The sequence below is a fragment of the Echinops telfairi genome, unplaced genomic scaffold (genome assembly GCF_000313985.2).
Source record: "Echinops telfairi isolate 266 unplaced genomic scaffold, ASM31398v2 ScPeMD7_25;HRSCAF=90, whole genome shotgun sequence".
Taxonomy (NCBI): Eukaryota; Metazoa; Chordata; class Mammalia; order Afrosoricida; family Tenrecidae; genus Echinops; species Echinops telfairi.
In genome coordinates, this window is record NW_022103922.1 from 13,972,729 (window position 1) to 13,989,773 (window position 17,045).

At 42.1% G+C, this 17,045-nt stretch overlaps 1 protein-coding gene across 8 annotated transcripts in view; it reads right to left on the reverse strand.

Annotated features, from left to right (window-relative positions):
- MPDZ (multiple PDZ domain crumbs cell polarity complex component) overlaps positions 1–14,775 on the reverse strand; it is a 160,432-nt gene extending 145,657 nt beyond the window's left edge. For all 8 annotated transcript variants that reach the window (XM_004706529.2, XM_030885397.2, XM_045289190.1 and 5 more), the window contains exons 1-2: positions 14,741–14,775; positions 10,193–10,359 (exon numbers count right to left, since the gene is read on the reverse strand). In XM_004706529.2, coding sequence (XP_004706586.1) covers positions 10,193–10,359; positions 14,741–14,756 — 183 coding nt within the window. In that variant the 5' untranslated portion in view covers positions 14,757–14,775. The remainder of the gene's footprint in view (positions 1–10,192; positions 10,360–14,740) is intronic.
- Positions 14,776–17,045: the final 2,270 nt, after the last annotated feature.

Below are 17,045 nucleotides of genomic sequence, written 5' to 3' on the forward strand. Positions count from 1 at the left end.
GGTTTATGATGGGAATTGGAAGCGCTGCCAAAAGGAAGGTAAGAGGTGCCAGATGTCCCGGTGGGGGTTGGGGCTGGTTCTTAAAACAGTGGGTACAACTCACTCTCATTCACTCTCTCATTCACTCACTCTCACTCACTCACTCACTCACTCTCACTCACTCACTCTCATTCACTCACTCTCACTCACTCACTCACTCTCATTCACTCACTCTCACTCACTCACTCTCACTCACTCTCTCACTCACTCACTCACTCACTCACACTCACTCTCTCACTCACTCACTCTCACTCTCTCACTCACTCTCTCACTCTCTCACTCACTCATTCACTCACTTTCTCACTCACTCACTCTCTCACTCACTCACTCACTCTCATTCACACTCTCACTGCCTCACTCACTCTCACTGACTCACTCACTCTCATTCACTCTCACTGACTCACTCTCATTCACTCACTCTCTCACTCACTCACTCACAAAAAAAAAATGGCGCAGTACTTACGAGTGATAGTCATTATTTTGTGAAACAATCTGTTATTTAGTGACAAGTGACACCACAGGTTAATTTCAGTTGAAAGTTTAAAGCTTACCTAGGACAACATCTCACAGTCTTTCAGTCTCAACCAGTCTGGGGTGTGTGTGTGTGTGTGTGTGTGTGTGTGTGTGTGTGTGTAAAATGTTATATATGCACACACACACTATGTTTGTACATGCATATATAGCACCTGTTATCCATATACATATGTTATATGTGTATATTTTATATAATAGTTTAAGTATATTTCTCTTTATCAATATTATTAGCTGCTCTTTCATTTAATTGGTTTCTTTGCATTGAAAAAAACTAAGGATTTAGAAGCAGTGTCAATTAGAAATTTTTTTTAAAAAGCCAACATTGACCTCAGGGGTCATAGAAACACGGGTCATACAATCTTTCTAAATCCACCAGAAGTAACTGTCTGCCCCAGGTTGTGCTGCATTACCTCTCTAAGTCCCAGTGCTCTCACTGGAACAAATAGGGGTGAAATGGACCTCGCAAGGCTCAGGGTCTCCTGGAATGAACTTAGCTCACAACCAGCCCTAAACCAAACCCAGTGCCGTCCAAAATCAGTCTATGAGATTCCATTTTCATGGCCCCGACAACCTCGTCTTTCTCCCTGAGAATAACTGGCCTCAGAACTGCCCACCTATTAATTAGTGGCCCAACACTAACCCCTGACAGCACCATTCGGCTTTTAAAAAGGAATTTTCAGTTGTACTTGTTGGTATCGTTGTTATAACGTCTGATGTAAATGAACCTCCATCATGCTTAGATTCTGGAGCCAAAATCTAACAACATCTAGTGCCTTTCACATTGTCCCCTTCTCTCCAAAGACCATTAACTCTGTCCAAAAACACACACCAAAAATCATACAATTAACACCATTTGCTGTTTCAGACACACATGCATACCCAATTGCAAGATGGTGTTGCATTTTAATCCAGCACTATATAAAATCCAGTGCCTTCTTGCCCGGGATAAAACAAGAATTTTAGTCCCTTCAAGGGCTCTATATTTACAAACTTTTAATTTAAGGAACAAACATTCAAAAGCTGTTATTGCCCAAAAATAAAGTATTTGAAATTCCGACAGTAAATAAACTTTATGGTGAATGTGAAAACATGAGATTCACTCCTCTCTTAATTCCTCCTAGAAAATGTACATTAAAGTCTCAAAAACCAAACACTTCTCCTGGAACTGCAATGCTCTACTGTCAAACTGAAGTCTTTCAGAGGTCAGAGTGAGTAAAAAAACTCTGTTTTCACCTTCACAATCAATATTAACTGTGAGGAATTCCATTCCATTTTTGGCCAATTCTTGTTAACAGGATCAAGGCATGTTTTCTTCCTCTCTGCTCCACCCTCCCCCTGGACGGCAAGTCATAATTTAACCTGGGCATTCTTGGGAGCCAGTAGTCATTTCCCCGTGACAGATAGCAAGCCTAGAGATGCATCGTCCTCATTTCTCCCCCAAATGAGAAGGCACAGGGGGAGAAGTTATGTTCTCGACATTTTTCGAAGTTCAAAACTAAGCTGGAGAAGCGTATGCATTTCTGCCCCGGGAGACATGAAGAAGACAAAAACAGCATCACTGAGCAACAAGAAGTCCAGTTATCAAAGCGTCTCTCTTCCCTCCAACCCACTTTAGCAGTCTGGCAAATCTGCATCTGCGAACAGCGACTCCTCCACCACGCCCCAGGGTCGCAGAGGTCTGCCCAACACCCCTGCTCACACCAAGCATTGGAAAGGACACACAGACTATTTTTCTAGGTTCTCTACAATAGGCTCCAGTTTTTGGACAGAGCATCAAGGACAGCAACGAGAAGCAAACAACACACAAGCTATATGTGATGTAGTGATCCCCTTGACAGAATTGCCAACATTATTTAGGGTCTGATACGGTCTTCTCAGGAGTAGAGGGTGAAATGCATTTTTTTAACACGGTTTTAATCGTTTTATTAAGGGCTCATACAACTCTTATCACAATCTATACATATATCAATTGAGTAAAGCATATTTGTACATTCATTGCCCTTCTCATTCTAAAAACATTTGCTCTCCACTTAAGTCCCTGGCATCAGCTCCTCATTTTTCCCCTCCCTACCTGCTACCCCCTCCCTCATGAGCCCTTGATAATTTATAAACTATTATTTTGTCATATATTGCCCTGTCCGACGTCTCCCTTCACCCACTTTTTTGTTGTCCGTCCCCCAGGGAGGAGGTCACATGTCGATCCTTGTAATTGGTTCCCCCTTTCCAACCCACTCTCCCTGTACCCTCCCAGTATCACCACTCACACCACTGGTCCTGAAGGGATCATCCGCCCTGGATTCCCTCTGTTTCCAGTTCCTATCTGTACCAGTGTACATCCACTGGTCTAACCAGACTTGCAAGGTAGAGTTCGGATTATGATGGGGGGCGGGAGGGGAAGCATTTAGGAACTAGAGGAAAGTTGTATTTGTCATCGTTGCTACATCGCACCCTGACTGGCTCGTCTCCTCCCCGAGACCCCTCTACAAGAGGATCTCCAGTGGCCTACAAATGGGCTTTGGGTCTCCACTCCGCACTGCCCCCCTCATTCACTATGATAAGATTTTTTGTTCTGATGATCCCTGATCCCTTCGACACCTCGTGATCGCACAGACTGGTGTGCTTCTTCCATGTGGGAAAGATGCATTTCTTTAAGAAACTATTTCACATAATTGAATGTCTTACCTATCAGAAGGGCTTTAAGACCCCTAGTGAGTCCAACCTTAGCAAGCCCTTCCTGCCATGCCCTCACAGCTCTTTCTCCGACTGTTCCCTCCTCATAATCCAACGCTCCGATAATAAGGCTGCACAGGTCCAGTGGCCAGGCTTTTCCACTTTGGTACCACAGACAGGATAAACCAAACCGAATTCACTGTCATCGAGTCAACAGTGGCGCATGGTGACCCTGCAGAACAGAGCAGACCTGGCCCTGTGAGTTTCCCAAACGGGAACTGTTTGAGGACAGGGGGAGGTCCCATCTATGCTAGTGGTTTCAAACTGCTCACCTTGCAGACAGTAGAACAACTCATAACCACCACCCCTCCAGGGCTCCTGGATAGACACGGGGACCCACTAATTCTCTGTTGTATGTGTGGTCGGGCGCAAGGTTGCCACACATTGCTGAATGTTGAAGAACATCCCAATTATTTTGTTAGATGCCAGGGATGACAAACATTTGCATCAATAAAAAATGTCACCAATCATTACTAACTATCCCCTGGAAAGAATCTGCAAAATCATCCCCAGAAAGACTAACCACTCCATCCCCTTGAAAAGTGTGCCTGCTGGCTGCCTGAAACAACACACACACACACACACACACACACACACACACACACACACACACATCTGCAGAAAATCCCAACCATCGGTCCAGACTCAATTTATACATTATCTCCAATGACGAGTTTTCTCCAGTCAAAGGACGTAACTCTTTCCTCATGCACCCCTCCCCCCATCCTTTTTCTATGTAACCCCTGAAAAGACAGAGACACATAGGTCCTATCTGTCCTTCTGGACAGTGAAACCCTCTGTAGTGGATGGAATTCTTCTCCCCAAAAGCCTGCAGTAAATAATACCTCTCTCTGGGGTCAGTGGCATCATGGGTTACCCGTTGTTGGGCCGCTAACAGCAAATAAGTCAGGAGTTCAAGCCCACTAGTCTCTCTGCGGGAGAAAGATGAAGCTTTCTGCTCCTCTAAAGAGCGTCGGAAACCCAAAGGGGCCGTCTACTCTGTCCTATAAGGTCATGATGAGTCAGCATCAACTCAGTGAAAGCCAGTTTCTTTGTTTTGTTTTATACTTGTGGTTTTAATCTCATTTGAGAATGGGCTTCTTGTTAGGGTTCAAAGGCAGTATGTGTATAGAGTGCGTCTTAAATCCATCTCAGATGAGATATAAAAGAGATCAAACAAGCAAAAGGAGCAGGAAGAAAGGGGAAGGAGAAATTCCAAGCTCCACGGAGAATGGCAAGAGCAGAAGTGCAAAAGAGACGGGGACCTTCTTTCAAAGCCCACAGAGGGAGACAGTGCTGACTTCTAGCCTCCTCAACTGGGAAGAAATAGGTGTCGTTTGGTGAAAGCCACGCACTTTGGGTGTGTCTGTAAGACAAGGTAGTACTAAGGAACTAACCCTCTGGCTTCTTTTCCAGTGTGTTTCCACTGGTTTCAAGTGTTTCAAAGTGTTCATTAATAAATGGATTGTGAACCTTGTATCAAAATGTCGCTAAGTCTTTCATTACCAAGGAGAAGTTTGGTTGCTAAACAATCTCAGACTGAGAAAGACATGATGCTCTTGTTCTTTCCCACCCCCCATCCCCCCACCACCACCATTTTTTTCCCCAGGAAGTGAGGAGGTTTTGTTTTTTATAAATTGAAGGTTTGTGCAGCTGATGGGTCTCATAATAGTTTACACTTTGCACACTTAAGACAGTCCCATGCAAACGTAGCCTTTGCGTGTGCTGGGAAGCCAACGGAGACTGGCTTCATTGCTATATCTCCCATGTTGCAATGGCCTAGAACTGCACCTGCAATAGCTCCGAGGCATGCCTGGACTCAGATTCAGTGTCTGTAACCCCACGTCCTTCCAGTTGTGATATTTCACATCCACTCATGTGTGCCTCAATTTATCTTTGGATAATCTGTAATCCCACATGGTTTACTGTCTTAAACTTGCTCTCATTACTTTTGGAATGTAGTCTTAATTAAACTGGCAAGCATTGAAATAAAACAAAATTTTATACCATGGAGTTTTCATTTCAAGAATACAAATAAAAGAACATCAACAACAATTAAAAAATACCTTGTCTAGCGACCCTACAGGACAGAGTAGAACTGCCACTTTGGGTTTGCAAGATGGTACAGTTTTAGGGGAGCAAGCGGCCTCAACTTTTCCTCGCCGCACCTGCCTGGTTTGAGAGAGTGCCCTTGTAGTTAACATATCAGTAGGTAGCACACTACTCCAACTGACAGTCACCAAGTCTCCTCTGACTCATAGTGACCCTCCAGGACAGAGGAGAACTGCCCTTCATGGGAGTAGAAAGCCTCATCTTTCTCTTGAGCAGCATCTGGTGGTTTCAAACTGCTCACCTTATGGTTAGCAGCCCACAGCATAGCCCCCTACGCCACCAGAGCTCCTTAAAAAGAAGGATCTAATTATTCCAATGACTATTGAACATTGGTTTTCAACTTTGAATCTATGGTTACCCAGTACCTCATCAATTACTTCAAGAGATGTCATAAAATTTCAAACAAACAAACAAAAAAATAGAAAGACTGCCTTAAATTTTCACACATATCTTATTAATCTACAGATATGCATGCCAGCCACATTGTTTCACCAGACTTTTCTGGGAAGGTGAACAGGGAAGACGGTTGGAAATATCAAGCACACAACAACAACAAAACCACTGAATAGCACAGTCCAAGAGGCTGGTGAGGACTGACACATGGCGAGTGCACTTGACTGTTCTGTCTCCTGAGGTCTGTGTATGCAGCCCTGGTGCAACACTGCAGTCCGCATCAGGCTGTACCCAAAAGGAGAATGGTTTGAATCCACTAGCCAGCCAGCCGGCAGGAGAAGGAGAAGTCAAACTATTTCCATGAAGCCTGACAGCCTCAGAACTCTGTCAAGCAGTCCTGCTCTGTCATACAGGGTCAAAGTCAACATCATGGCACTGCCGTGAAGCCCACTTTCCCTAGAAGCAGTTGTTGTTGCCACAGGAATTATCTGTGTCGTGTTGGTCGCTCCATGTTCAAACTAGCCTCTGTGGCCACAGCTGACAAACATATACGTAGCCGGGACCATATTTAAGTCTTAGCACTAGATTTCTCGTGGGACCAGTAACTTTGATTCATGGTTTTCCTACATGTAATTCAGAGTAAAAAGACATTCCATTTAGTGTCCACAGTCAATTCCTAAACACAAGCAATTCAGCAATCAGGAAAGCAGTATGGGTCTATGGTGGCCTGGAGAAGGTTCCTGGGATAAATATGCAAATCGAACATCCCCATGGCTGACAAGTTTCTATTCTTAAACTGCTAACGTGTTTATTTCCCCCACAATAGCTAGGACTCTGTCATGAATACTCATTAAGCCCTGGAGTTATTAGCTGTGATGAGGAGGTGACAGTAAGGACATGACTTGAGAATTTGCATGTGACAGATCATTGTCACCCAGTCACGGTTCTTTTTGCCTCTCTTCACTTAAGCAGGAATCATGCAACAGCAAATGAACTGGTGCTATTAGGGATCATTCAGGTTTAATAGCACACATCCTTTTAGCTGGCGGTAAGAACAATACGCAAAGTGGCAGAGTTAAACAGAGGCATCAATTATACTCTCAGACCTGTTAACATTTTTGACAATATTTAAATAGCACATCCCTTCAGGGCATGGCTTTTTTGCCCTCTCAGTTACACACCTGTCAAGTGTTTAATTTGCCAAAGGGAAACAGTTTGATTTCTGAGGGCAGTCCTAATACTGAGAAAGCAAATTAGAAAAATTAAACATTATTGAATTGAAGCAATGAGAGGTGTCTGAGAGTGGGAAAATAGTAGGTTTAATTCAACATGGCATGTCAGCATATGTCATTAATGCAACATTATGAGCATGTTCTCCAGTACGCTGCAGGGACCTTATGCTTTCCCCTTAGTCACTCCCTCTGCATCTCTAAGAGCCAGAAGAATGATGGCGAGGTTCGGAGGGCTCAAACAAAGATGGAGACAGCAACTTGAGCCGCTCATGACTACAGAATCACCCACTCAGAAATGTAGTTTAGGTGTGAGCTGATAAAGAAAACTGTGTGTAGCTCAGGGTATAAACCATGAAAAAAGTAATTTGGTCCACAGATACCTTAATTTTCCAATTATAAATATTAACATATTAGCAATTGGTGCACACGTAGAAAACTTAAACAGGATAACATCCAGAATATGTATATATAAAAATTGAGAGAAGAAAATAACACACTTTTCAAAATGTTTGTTCCTCAAAACAAAGAAAACATTGGATAAAAACAAATGGAGCAAATTGAGCAAAGAATGGAAACCAAACTGTAGATTCTCATAAACTATAAAGATTTGTCAATGGTTTTCATGAAAAGTATGCTCTTGGGCTCTAGGAACTAAGCTTCACCCAGAAGAAATGAAAATGTAATATAGGCTACAGAGTTAAAAACAAAAAAAAAAAAAGGAGGGTGGCAGAGGATGGCAGAAAGAGCTAGAAAGAGAGGAATGGGCCTTCCCAGGCAAGAAAACAAGAGTTCTAGCTTTGACTCTCCCCTTAAATACGAGGGAGCCCTGGTGCCATAGTGGTTATGGGTTGAGCTGTGAGCCTCTAGGTCAGATGTTCAAAATCGCCAGCCGCTACAGGGGAAAACGATGGGGCTCCCTCCTCCTGGACGTAGTCTTGGAAACCCATAGGGGCAGTTCTACACAGGTACGCAAAATCAGTGTCCACTTGATGTCAGTGCGCTCGCTTACCAACAAGCCAACCTCTGCAAGCCACTGTGACAATCAGGGTTTGGGCTGATGGTTCCCTTGGTCCTTTTAGCACAAGTATCCCCCTCTATAGAGAGTTGAACAAAAGGCCAAATTCTGAAGCATGTAAGACCTGCCTATAGAATTCACAAAACAAAACAAAAGAAAGGAAAAAAAGAATTCACAAAATGAGGCTTGATCACATTATGCTCAATAGCATTCCAAGTAGATTTCAACCAAACTGCATGGGACCTAAGGAGTCGGGAGCCACTACCCATGTTTGACTCCAGTCCCTTCCATTTATACCTGGTATAACAAGCTCCCCATATGTCGGACGTCTGCCTGTCCCCTCGTTTCAGCACACAGGAAGTGTGTGGATGGTGGCTAACTGTTAAGTGCTTGCCTACTATCCAAAAGGTTCCCGCTCAAAACCACTCGGAGGTCAAGGCTTGGTGATCTGCTTCCCAAAGATCACTGCCCTTGACAGCTCTGAGGGAGTGCAATTCCACCAGGAAACACCTGGGGTCACCAGGAGTCAGTGGCAAGTTCAAGGCAGCTGATTTGTTTGGTTCAGGAAGCAAAGCTCGACCCTGACACACGAGTCCCCAGGAGTTGGAACTGACTGCCAAACAATTGGAAAAGACAATTCAGCAAGTGTGGCACCCCTGCAAGTGCTAGTCCCTTTGCAGAGGTCAGCTACAGGACAGGTCCACGGCGGTCTCTCCAGGCTAGTGGTTTTACCTAACGCAAGCACTCTTTTTGTTCCACCTTTTCTTTGATTCTCCTTGTATTTTCACACAAAGGGAGGCAACAGCTGTCCAACATCTTCGCCCTCTGAAAAACTAAAGCATGCTCCTTACCACAATCACGCATATGTTCAGGCTGCTAGTCTCTCTAAAACCTTGCCAGACCATTCAGAAAACTAATCTCTGAAACCAGTGTTTTCTATTAACTTGCAAAAAGAACAAATCCAACTACATACAGATATTTTTTTATATCTTGTTTTTCTAATTCATGATATTTAAAATGGATAAGAAATAATTGGCCATAGGAAAATATTTTCAAAGATGCTTCTTGGTTTACCTTCTTTGCATCAAAATATGTGGATTAAAAAAAAGTTACATGATCTTACACAAATACTTTCTCTGTTACCAATACCATTATTTGTTCTTTTGTATTTGGCACATTTGGGGAGCTTTTTTTTTAATTGGAGCTGTTTTTTCACTGAATTATGAAACTAGTTTCAAGTTTCATTTTTAACCTTTTAAGGCAGAATATTTGCTAGTGAGTCATCCAGAACCCTGACATTAATGCTGAAAGATGAGAACTAACTTGGATTGAAGGCATAATGCGATCCACTTCAAACCTTGTGAGGATAGCAACTATTTTTAAAAACACTTTTCAAAAAACACACTTGAGAAACGGTGATTATATTAAGTAAGTTCAAAGAACATTTGACTTCCGTTTTCATGCTGTCACTGGGATATGCTTTGATTTTAATATAAATGCTGGGCCTTTTTAATGCTCATAATTTTTACAGGGATTTAAAAAAAAAAGAACACTGTGTTACATTTAGAAGTTCTACTGTTTATCACCATCTGATGCTGTCATAGAAGCAATTGCTACTTACACTCTTTTAAGAAGTGAGAATGTGCAATTCCTCTAACTGATGACAATGTAATTATTCCTTCTACTGTCAAAATAGAGGTGATTTCCCTTCCTTGCACACAATTACATGCAAATCCAAGCTTATCTGAAATCTTAAAAGTGTGCTGAATCCCTGAGTCTGGAGGAGGGAGGAGCAGGACCACATGAACACCGGGGTTCAGGGATGCTGGGAACCACGTTTCTGGCCATCTAGCAGACACATATTTTTAATCCTCTCCTTCTCCTGTAAGACTCAAGTCTTCGGCATCCACACAGCTTTCAACAGGATGTCATACCATCCACAGGAAACAGCAACAACCATTACGAAAATAACTAGGGGGAGAAACGCCACGTGAATCTGAATCTCTCGTTTGGAGGTTTTAAATGGCTGCATTAACTATGCATCAACACATACAAAAACCAGCCTTGCCGAAACACACCAGCCTTTCAAAAGATCTACCTGCGCCAGGAACGACTGCTGGGGTGAACAAAACCCTACCTGGTCTTTCAGGTGCTGCACAGAAGTCTGAAGGCTCAGGATCTGGCTGAAGAGCGGGCTCTGCAGGACGGACTTCAAAAGGTTCAATTTGTCTTCGTTGGCCACGTCTCCGCGTTCTCGTAACTTGGCCTGCAAGCGTTCTGCTGCCTGCAGCGCCCGGTTTTTGTCTGGGCGGAAGAAAGCAGGAGTCAATAGCAGGATTCAGATGCCAATGTCAAACTTTTAAGTCACCGTGCTTGTACAAATTCTAAAACCACCCCATACTCTCTCAAGAACAAACACGTCTGTCTAAGAAGTGCAACCAGAATGCCCCATAGAGGCAAGGAAAGAAAGAATTCATGTCTTGTACTTGAATGTACTTTAATGTACTTGTACTTTGAATGTACTTTGGACATATTGCCAGGATTGACTGGTCCCTGGAGAAAGACAGCATGGTTGGTAAAGTAGAGGAATATCAGAAAAGAGGAAGGCCCTCAAGAAGATGGACTGGCACAGGGGGTGCAACAAGGGGCGCACACCTAAGAACCATTGTGAGGACAGAGCAGGTCCACCCAGTGTTTAGCTCTGCTCGTCATGGGGTCACTAGGGGTCAGCACTGATCAGTGGCACTTACCCACAACAACTCTACCAAGAACACAAAATTGGTTCAAGAGAAAAAAAGGGGGCCGTGAACTGGGGGTGGCTATAACCCTGAGGGACACAAATGGTGGAGTCCTTGATTACTAACCACAAGCTTCATGGTTCAAAACCACCCAGAGCCTCCTCTCCAAAGGAGAGCCTGGGAATTCACTTCTAATTGGTCCGAGCCTCGAAAACTTGCCGTTGCCCTGAGTTGGAATCGACTCAAAGACAACTGTTTGGGCTCGATGTTCCTCTGGGTCTGTGCCTCACACCTTCAACTCTTCTGTAATCTGCTTGGTGTTTGCTTGTCCATATTAGGGTGTATCTCAGAGGAGTCATGTCGGTAGAGGTCACCCTCTTGAAGCTGTGTTATATGTTTTTCCAATTTTTGGTAGGGGAAACCCAGGATTGATGCACTTATAGAGACAGCAAGTAGCATAAGGGTTTTGGGGGGAGGGGAGTACAGTGGTAGAGGAGGTGTGAAAGGGAGACGATGTCAAGGAGTCCGTGTAGAAAAAGAATGTTTGGAAACGGATTGTGGTAGTATTTTACAACTCAGCTTGATGTGATGGAACTATGGAATGATATATATATATATATATTAATAAAAATAATAAAATAAAAAGAAAATGTGTGTGAAAAGAGGTCTAAATGTACACCATGTGCAAAGGGTTGTTTCGAAAGTGCACACACTAATTCAGATGAGGGACAGTTGACCCTCGAACAACTCAGGGTGTTAGGGTCCCCCCAATTTACTAATGGCCAGAAGCCTTCCTGATAAATAAACTGTGATTAACACCTATTTTATATGTTCAATATATTCTGTGCTCACATAAAATCTTTAGGTTCAACATGACATACAAAGGTATTTTGAAAAAGTCTATGATTTGCACGCGCTCACTGGAGGGGCTACCAGAGCCCTGGTGAGGTAATGGTTACAAGTTGGGCTGTAATCCGCAAGGTCAGCAGTTCAAAACCACCAGCTGCTCTGCGGGAAAACATTGGGACTTTCTACTCATGTCAACAGCTATAGTCTTAGAAATTCACACTAGGGCCTGTGCTATAAGGGTGCTAGGAGTCGGCATTGACTTGATGGCAGTATGTTTTTTGGGGTAGCTATAACCAAAGCTTACTCCCCACCCCACCCCCACCCCCTCCTCCCCACACTACAATGGCCCTTACCCTGGATTCGTTTATCTTGAGATAGCTATAGACCTCAACCTAGGGCACCGATCAGGCCATTCAAACATTTTTGGTTTTTTGTAATGATTTCATGACTTCTCTCTGGTTCTTGAGAGCCTTTCCAGCATCATTATTGGCACTTCCCAAGTGTCCCATGGAATTATTCAAGGTTTTGCATCATTCTACTAACCACATGGGAAATACATAAGAACCACAGGAAATGCACAACCCACACAGTATTTTTAAAACAGTCCATGTATTAGAAAACCTGTGTTCAAAGACCAACTCAACATTTGAATTCCAAGGCCAACTTTTACAACTATGTAATAAAATTTTCATAAGGTCAAATGTTCTGTGATCTTGCAAACACTAACACTTTCTTTAATTTTTTTTCATTTAAATATAAGGAAAACTAGAAATACAACTAACATCAAGAAATTGATATGGATAATGTCACTATGAAAAAACTCAACATCCGTTGTATGAGCCCCTAATAAAATGATATAAAAAAAAAGAATGATGAGGGCAACAAATGTACTAATGTGCTTGACACAATGGATGTATATATGGATTGTGATAAGAGTTGTACAAAGCCTCAATAAAATGATTTTTTTAAAAAGAAAAAACTCAACATCCAAAGTCTGACAATTCCATATGTTAACAGGTAAAACATTAGGTAATTAAGAAGCTCTTTGGAAACACAGCATAATCATGCATATTGTTCAAAAGCACTACTTTTTAAAACTTTAAGGGTCTTTCCCAAAATTAAGCAAAATATTATTATGTGCCTCAAACTAATACAATTAAAATATATATTAATCACCTTAGGTATGAGGCCTGAGTTGCATAAGTAGATGTTTTGAATATGTTTGTCTCGAATAGACTTAGCATTTTGTAGGCAAACTTTCACCACAGTGAGTTTCAAACACAAGTAATAAACCACAATAGTAAAAAGCTACTGCATACACACACATACACTTATGAGTGAGGCCAAAATGTTTTGTTTGCTTGTGTTAAAGGATCCCACAGACATCTGTCCTAACAGATTCATAACAAGGGTATAAGTCTCAGTGCCATAGTGAGTTACACGTTGGGAGGCTAACTGCAAGGTCAGCAGTTCAAACCTATCAGTCAGTTCTCAAGAGAAAGATGAGGCGTTCTGCTCCCATACACATTTACAGCTCTGGAAATCCTATTTAAGGTCACTATGAACTAGAATTGACTGGGTGACAAAGGGCTTATCGACTAAAACTATATTTGTCACATTACAGTAATGAAGAAGAGTACAAATGATGAACAAAGAGACTACTGATAGCACAAAATCCAGAGCTACACAGAAATGAGGGAAGTAAGGCATGCATTGAAGTTGATGAATCACAATTGACCGATGGCAGGGGTCTGGTTTTTATTGAAATTGATAAGGAGCACTGACATAATGGATTACTACCCATTGGGTCCAGGTAACCACAAGGTGCACAGTTCTGCTCTGGCAATCACTCCAAGGGACGAAGATGAGGCTTTCTGTTCCCATAAAGACTTACAGCCTCAGAAACACAAAGGAGCAGTTCTACTCTGTCCTATAGGGTCACCAAGTTGGAATAAATCAATAGCAGTGGGTACTGAGCTTGATGTAAGTCCACATACACGTAAACAAAAATTAACAATATCCACTAGTGATACACACAAAAGGATTTTATTCTGGGTCATCATCTTGCCCAGGTTATATCAAAAGGCCAATCTAATATTAATCCTCATATCAAGTTTTGTGAAGCTGTCCAAATTCAATAACAGAATAAAGGCTAGGGTAATAGTGTGAGTAGCTGGGCATTTGCCCTTTGTCTTCCACTTTAAGTGACACTCCTATGTGGGCAAGGATGCTTTATGCTCTGTGGCTGCAGAATACAATGGGCGATGAAAGAAATGTGTGCCTATGCATGTTCATGTCCAGCACAGCATCAGGAACAAAGTCCCAGCAAAGATGCCCATGATAAAACCAGCTCCTTTGCTCTGCACTGCCACCTACTCTCATGCCATCACTTCAGTTGTCGTGGTAACAGTCCTGAGCATCAAGGGGCCAGAGTGAAATCCAGATGCCATCCCATAGCGATACCCAAAGAGGCATCTGGAGCAGGGGTGTGTGTGTGTGGGGGGGGGGTGTTCATATGATCCCAAGTGTGTACCTAATCTCTCCAGAAATTCGTTTCTCTCAAACTCTTCTCAGAAGAGTAACAAAAGTAACACCCGTGCCTGCAAAATTTGGTTATTTCAAACAACTTTGTCCCATGTATAAATTAAACTGCTTTAAATCTTTACTGCTTTGTCCACCTGGATTCAGCTGAGGGACTTTCAATTTTCTTTATCCTTTAAAAGTATGGGTTCAAATGCACTTTGCCTATCATAAATAAATGGAAAAAGTAAGACATAAACAAATGAGATGCTTCCAAAACTAAAATACTGTTGAATTTGTGGGTGCTTTCCAGAAACAAATGTTACTCAGAAATGAGTTTACATTCACTTTATTAAAATCTCCTACGATTTTAGTGTGTGCTTATCAATGGTGTGTTTTGTTACACCTCAGATGAAATTGTACAGATACATGAATACTTTACCCTAGTGGATAAAACCTTGATTTTGTTTTAAATAAAGTTACTATAGATAGAAGCCGACTATGTAGAACATACCATATGTCAAACATCGCTATGAGAAGAGTTACAGTTTTTACAAATGTAAGCACGGAGCTCTTACCTATGGTTTCCAACATTTTATCCGTTATCTTCTTTAAAATGAGTGAAAACAGCAAATGCAGCACTGATAAAAAAAGAAATGAAGTGAAATGGTTATATTTTTATCAGAAATTTAATACTACATTCTAAAACTAAACATTTGAGAGAGCGTTTGACTCTACTATAATCCTCCAGCCATTAAACTTGTTGATTTATTTTAAGATGTTCTCTTTACAGGCAAAAACCAGGTTAGTCTTTAAAAATTGTTCCACATTATCTTACATTTGGAAGTAATGCTTGCATTAAAAAGAAAAAGGCATATAATCTGTTTTAAATAAGATAGTCGAAGTTTCCAAAATATATCCATAAGAGCTTCTCAACATAAACGACACTCTCTTAAATTCGCTTTCAGCTCCTCAACCACAGACCTCGTTCGAGTATTGAAGGGCAAGGATGTTACTCTGAAGACTAAGGTGCATTCGACCCAAGTCGTGGGATTTTCAATAGCCTCCTGTGTGTGTGAAAGGTGGCCAATGAATAAGGGAGCCTGACACAGAATCCCTGCATTTGAACTGTGATGCCAAGATGCCAAGGAATATTGCAAGTGCCAGTGACTGTTCAAAGGGCAATCAGTCTTGGAAGAAGTATGGCCAGAGTGCTCCTTAGAGGCCAGGATAGTGAGACTGTGTCTTATCTACTTTGGACATGTTTCCAGGAGAGACAAGTTCCTGGAGAAGGGTATCATAGTTAGTAGAAGGGCAGTCAAAATGACGAAGGCCCCCAAGGAGATGGATTGACACGATGGCTACAACACTGGGCTCAAGCACAGGAACAGTTGTGAGAATGGTGCAGGTTCGGGCATTGCTTCAGATTCATTGTGCATAAGGTTGGAACTGGCTTGATGGCACTTCTCAACAAGAACAACAGTCGTAGAATAGGAGCTTGCTTCTGAATAAAAAATTCTGAGCGTGAAAAGATTAAAACCCTAAAAAGTAGATGGCACAATCCTGTTCTTGGTCTCAGCTAAGCAGATACAAACATACTCATTAGAAAGTAACTCTTTTTTTAAAAAAAATCATTTTATTGGGGACTAGCTCTTATCACAATCCAGACATCCATCCATTGGGTCAAGCACATTTGTACATATGTTGCCATCATCATTTTCAAAACATTTTCTTTCTACTTGAGCCCTTGGTATCAGTTCCTCATTTTTTCCCTTCCTTCTTCTCCCACCATCTCTTCCTCATGAACCCTTGATAATTTATAAATTATTATTTTTTCAAGTCTTGCACCTATCGTTGTCTCCCTTCATCCACTTTTCTACTGTCTGTCCCCCTGGGAGAGGATTATATGTAGATCATTGTGATTGGTGCCCCCTTTTCTCCCCCACCCCTCCACCTTCCCCTTACCCTCCTGGTATTGCTACTCTCATTATTAGTCCTGAGGAGTTTATCTGTCCTGAATGCCCTGTGTTTCCAGTCCCTATCTGTACCCATCTACATGCTCTGGTCTAGTTATATTTGTAAGGTAGAATTGAGGTAATGATAGTGGGTGGGAGGACGCACTAAAGAACTAGAGGAAAGTCATATGTTTCATCGATGCTATATTGCACCTGACTGGCTCGTCTCTTCCTTGTGACCCTTCTGGAAGATGTCCAATTGTCTACAGATGGGCTTTGGGTCTCTAATCCACATTCCCCCTCATTCACGTTGATATAATTTTTTGTTCTGGGTCTTTGATGCCTGATACCTGATCCCTTCAACACCTCATGATCACACAGGCTGGTACGCTTCTTCCATGTGGACTTTGTTGCTTTTCAGCTAGATGGCCGCTTGTTTATCTTCAAGCCTTTAAGACCCCAGACACTATATTTTTTTATAGCCAGGCACCATCAGCTTTCTTCACCACATTTGCTTATGCATGCATTTTGTCTTCAGTGAACATGTCGGGAAGGTGAGCATCATGGAATGCCAGTTTAATAGAACAAAGCATTCTTGCATCGAGGGAGTACTTGAGGAGAGGCTCAATGTCTGCCTGCTACCTTAATACTTAACATATAAATATATGTACATAGATCTATATTCCTATCATTATATATAAATTTATTTACATATGTACATGCCTGTATTTAGACCTTTATAAATGTCCTTTGCCTCCTAGTCCTTTCTTCTATTTCCTTTTACTTCTTTTACTTTCTTCTTGTGGACAAGGGAACAACAAGTGATCTAAAATCGATGGCGAGGAGGGCATAGAATGCCTGGTAGGGCTTGATCAAGGATGTGTTAGACAGGGTTCTCTAGAGAAACAAGACCAGGACACTTATGATT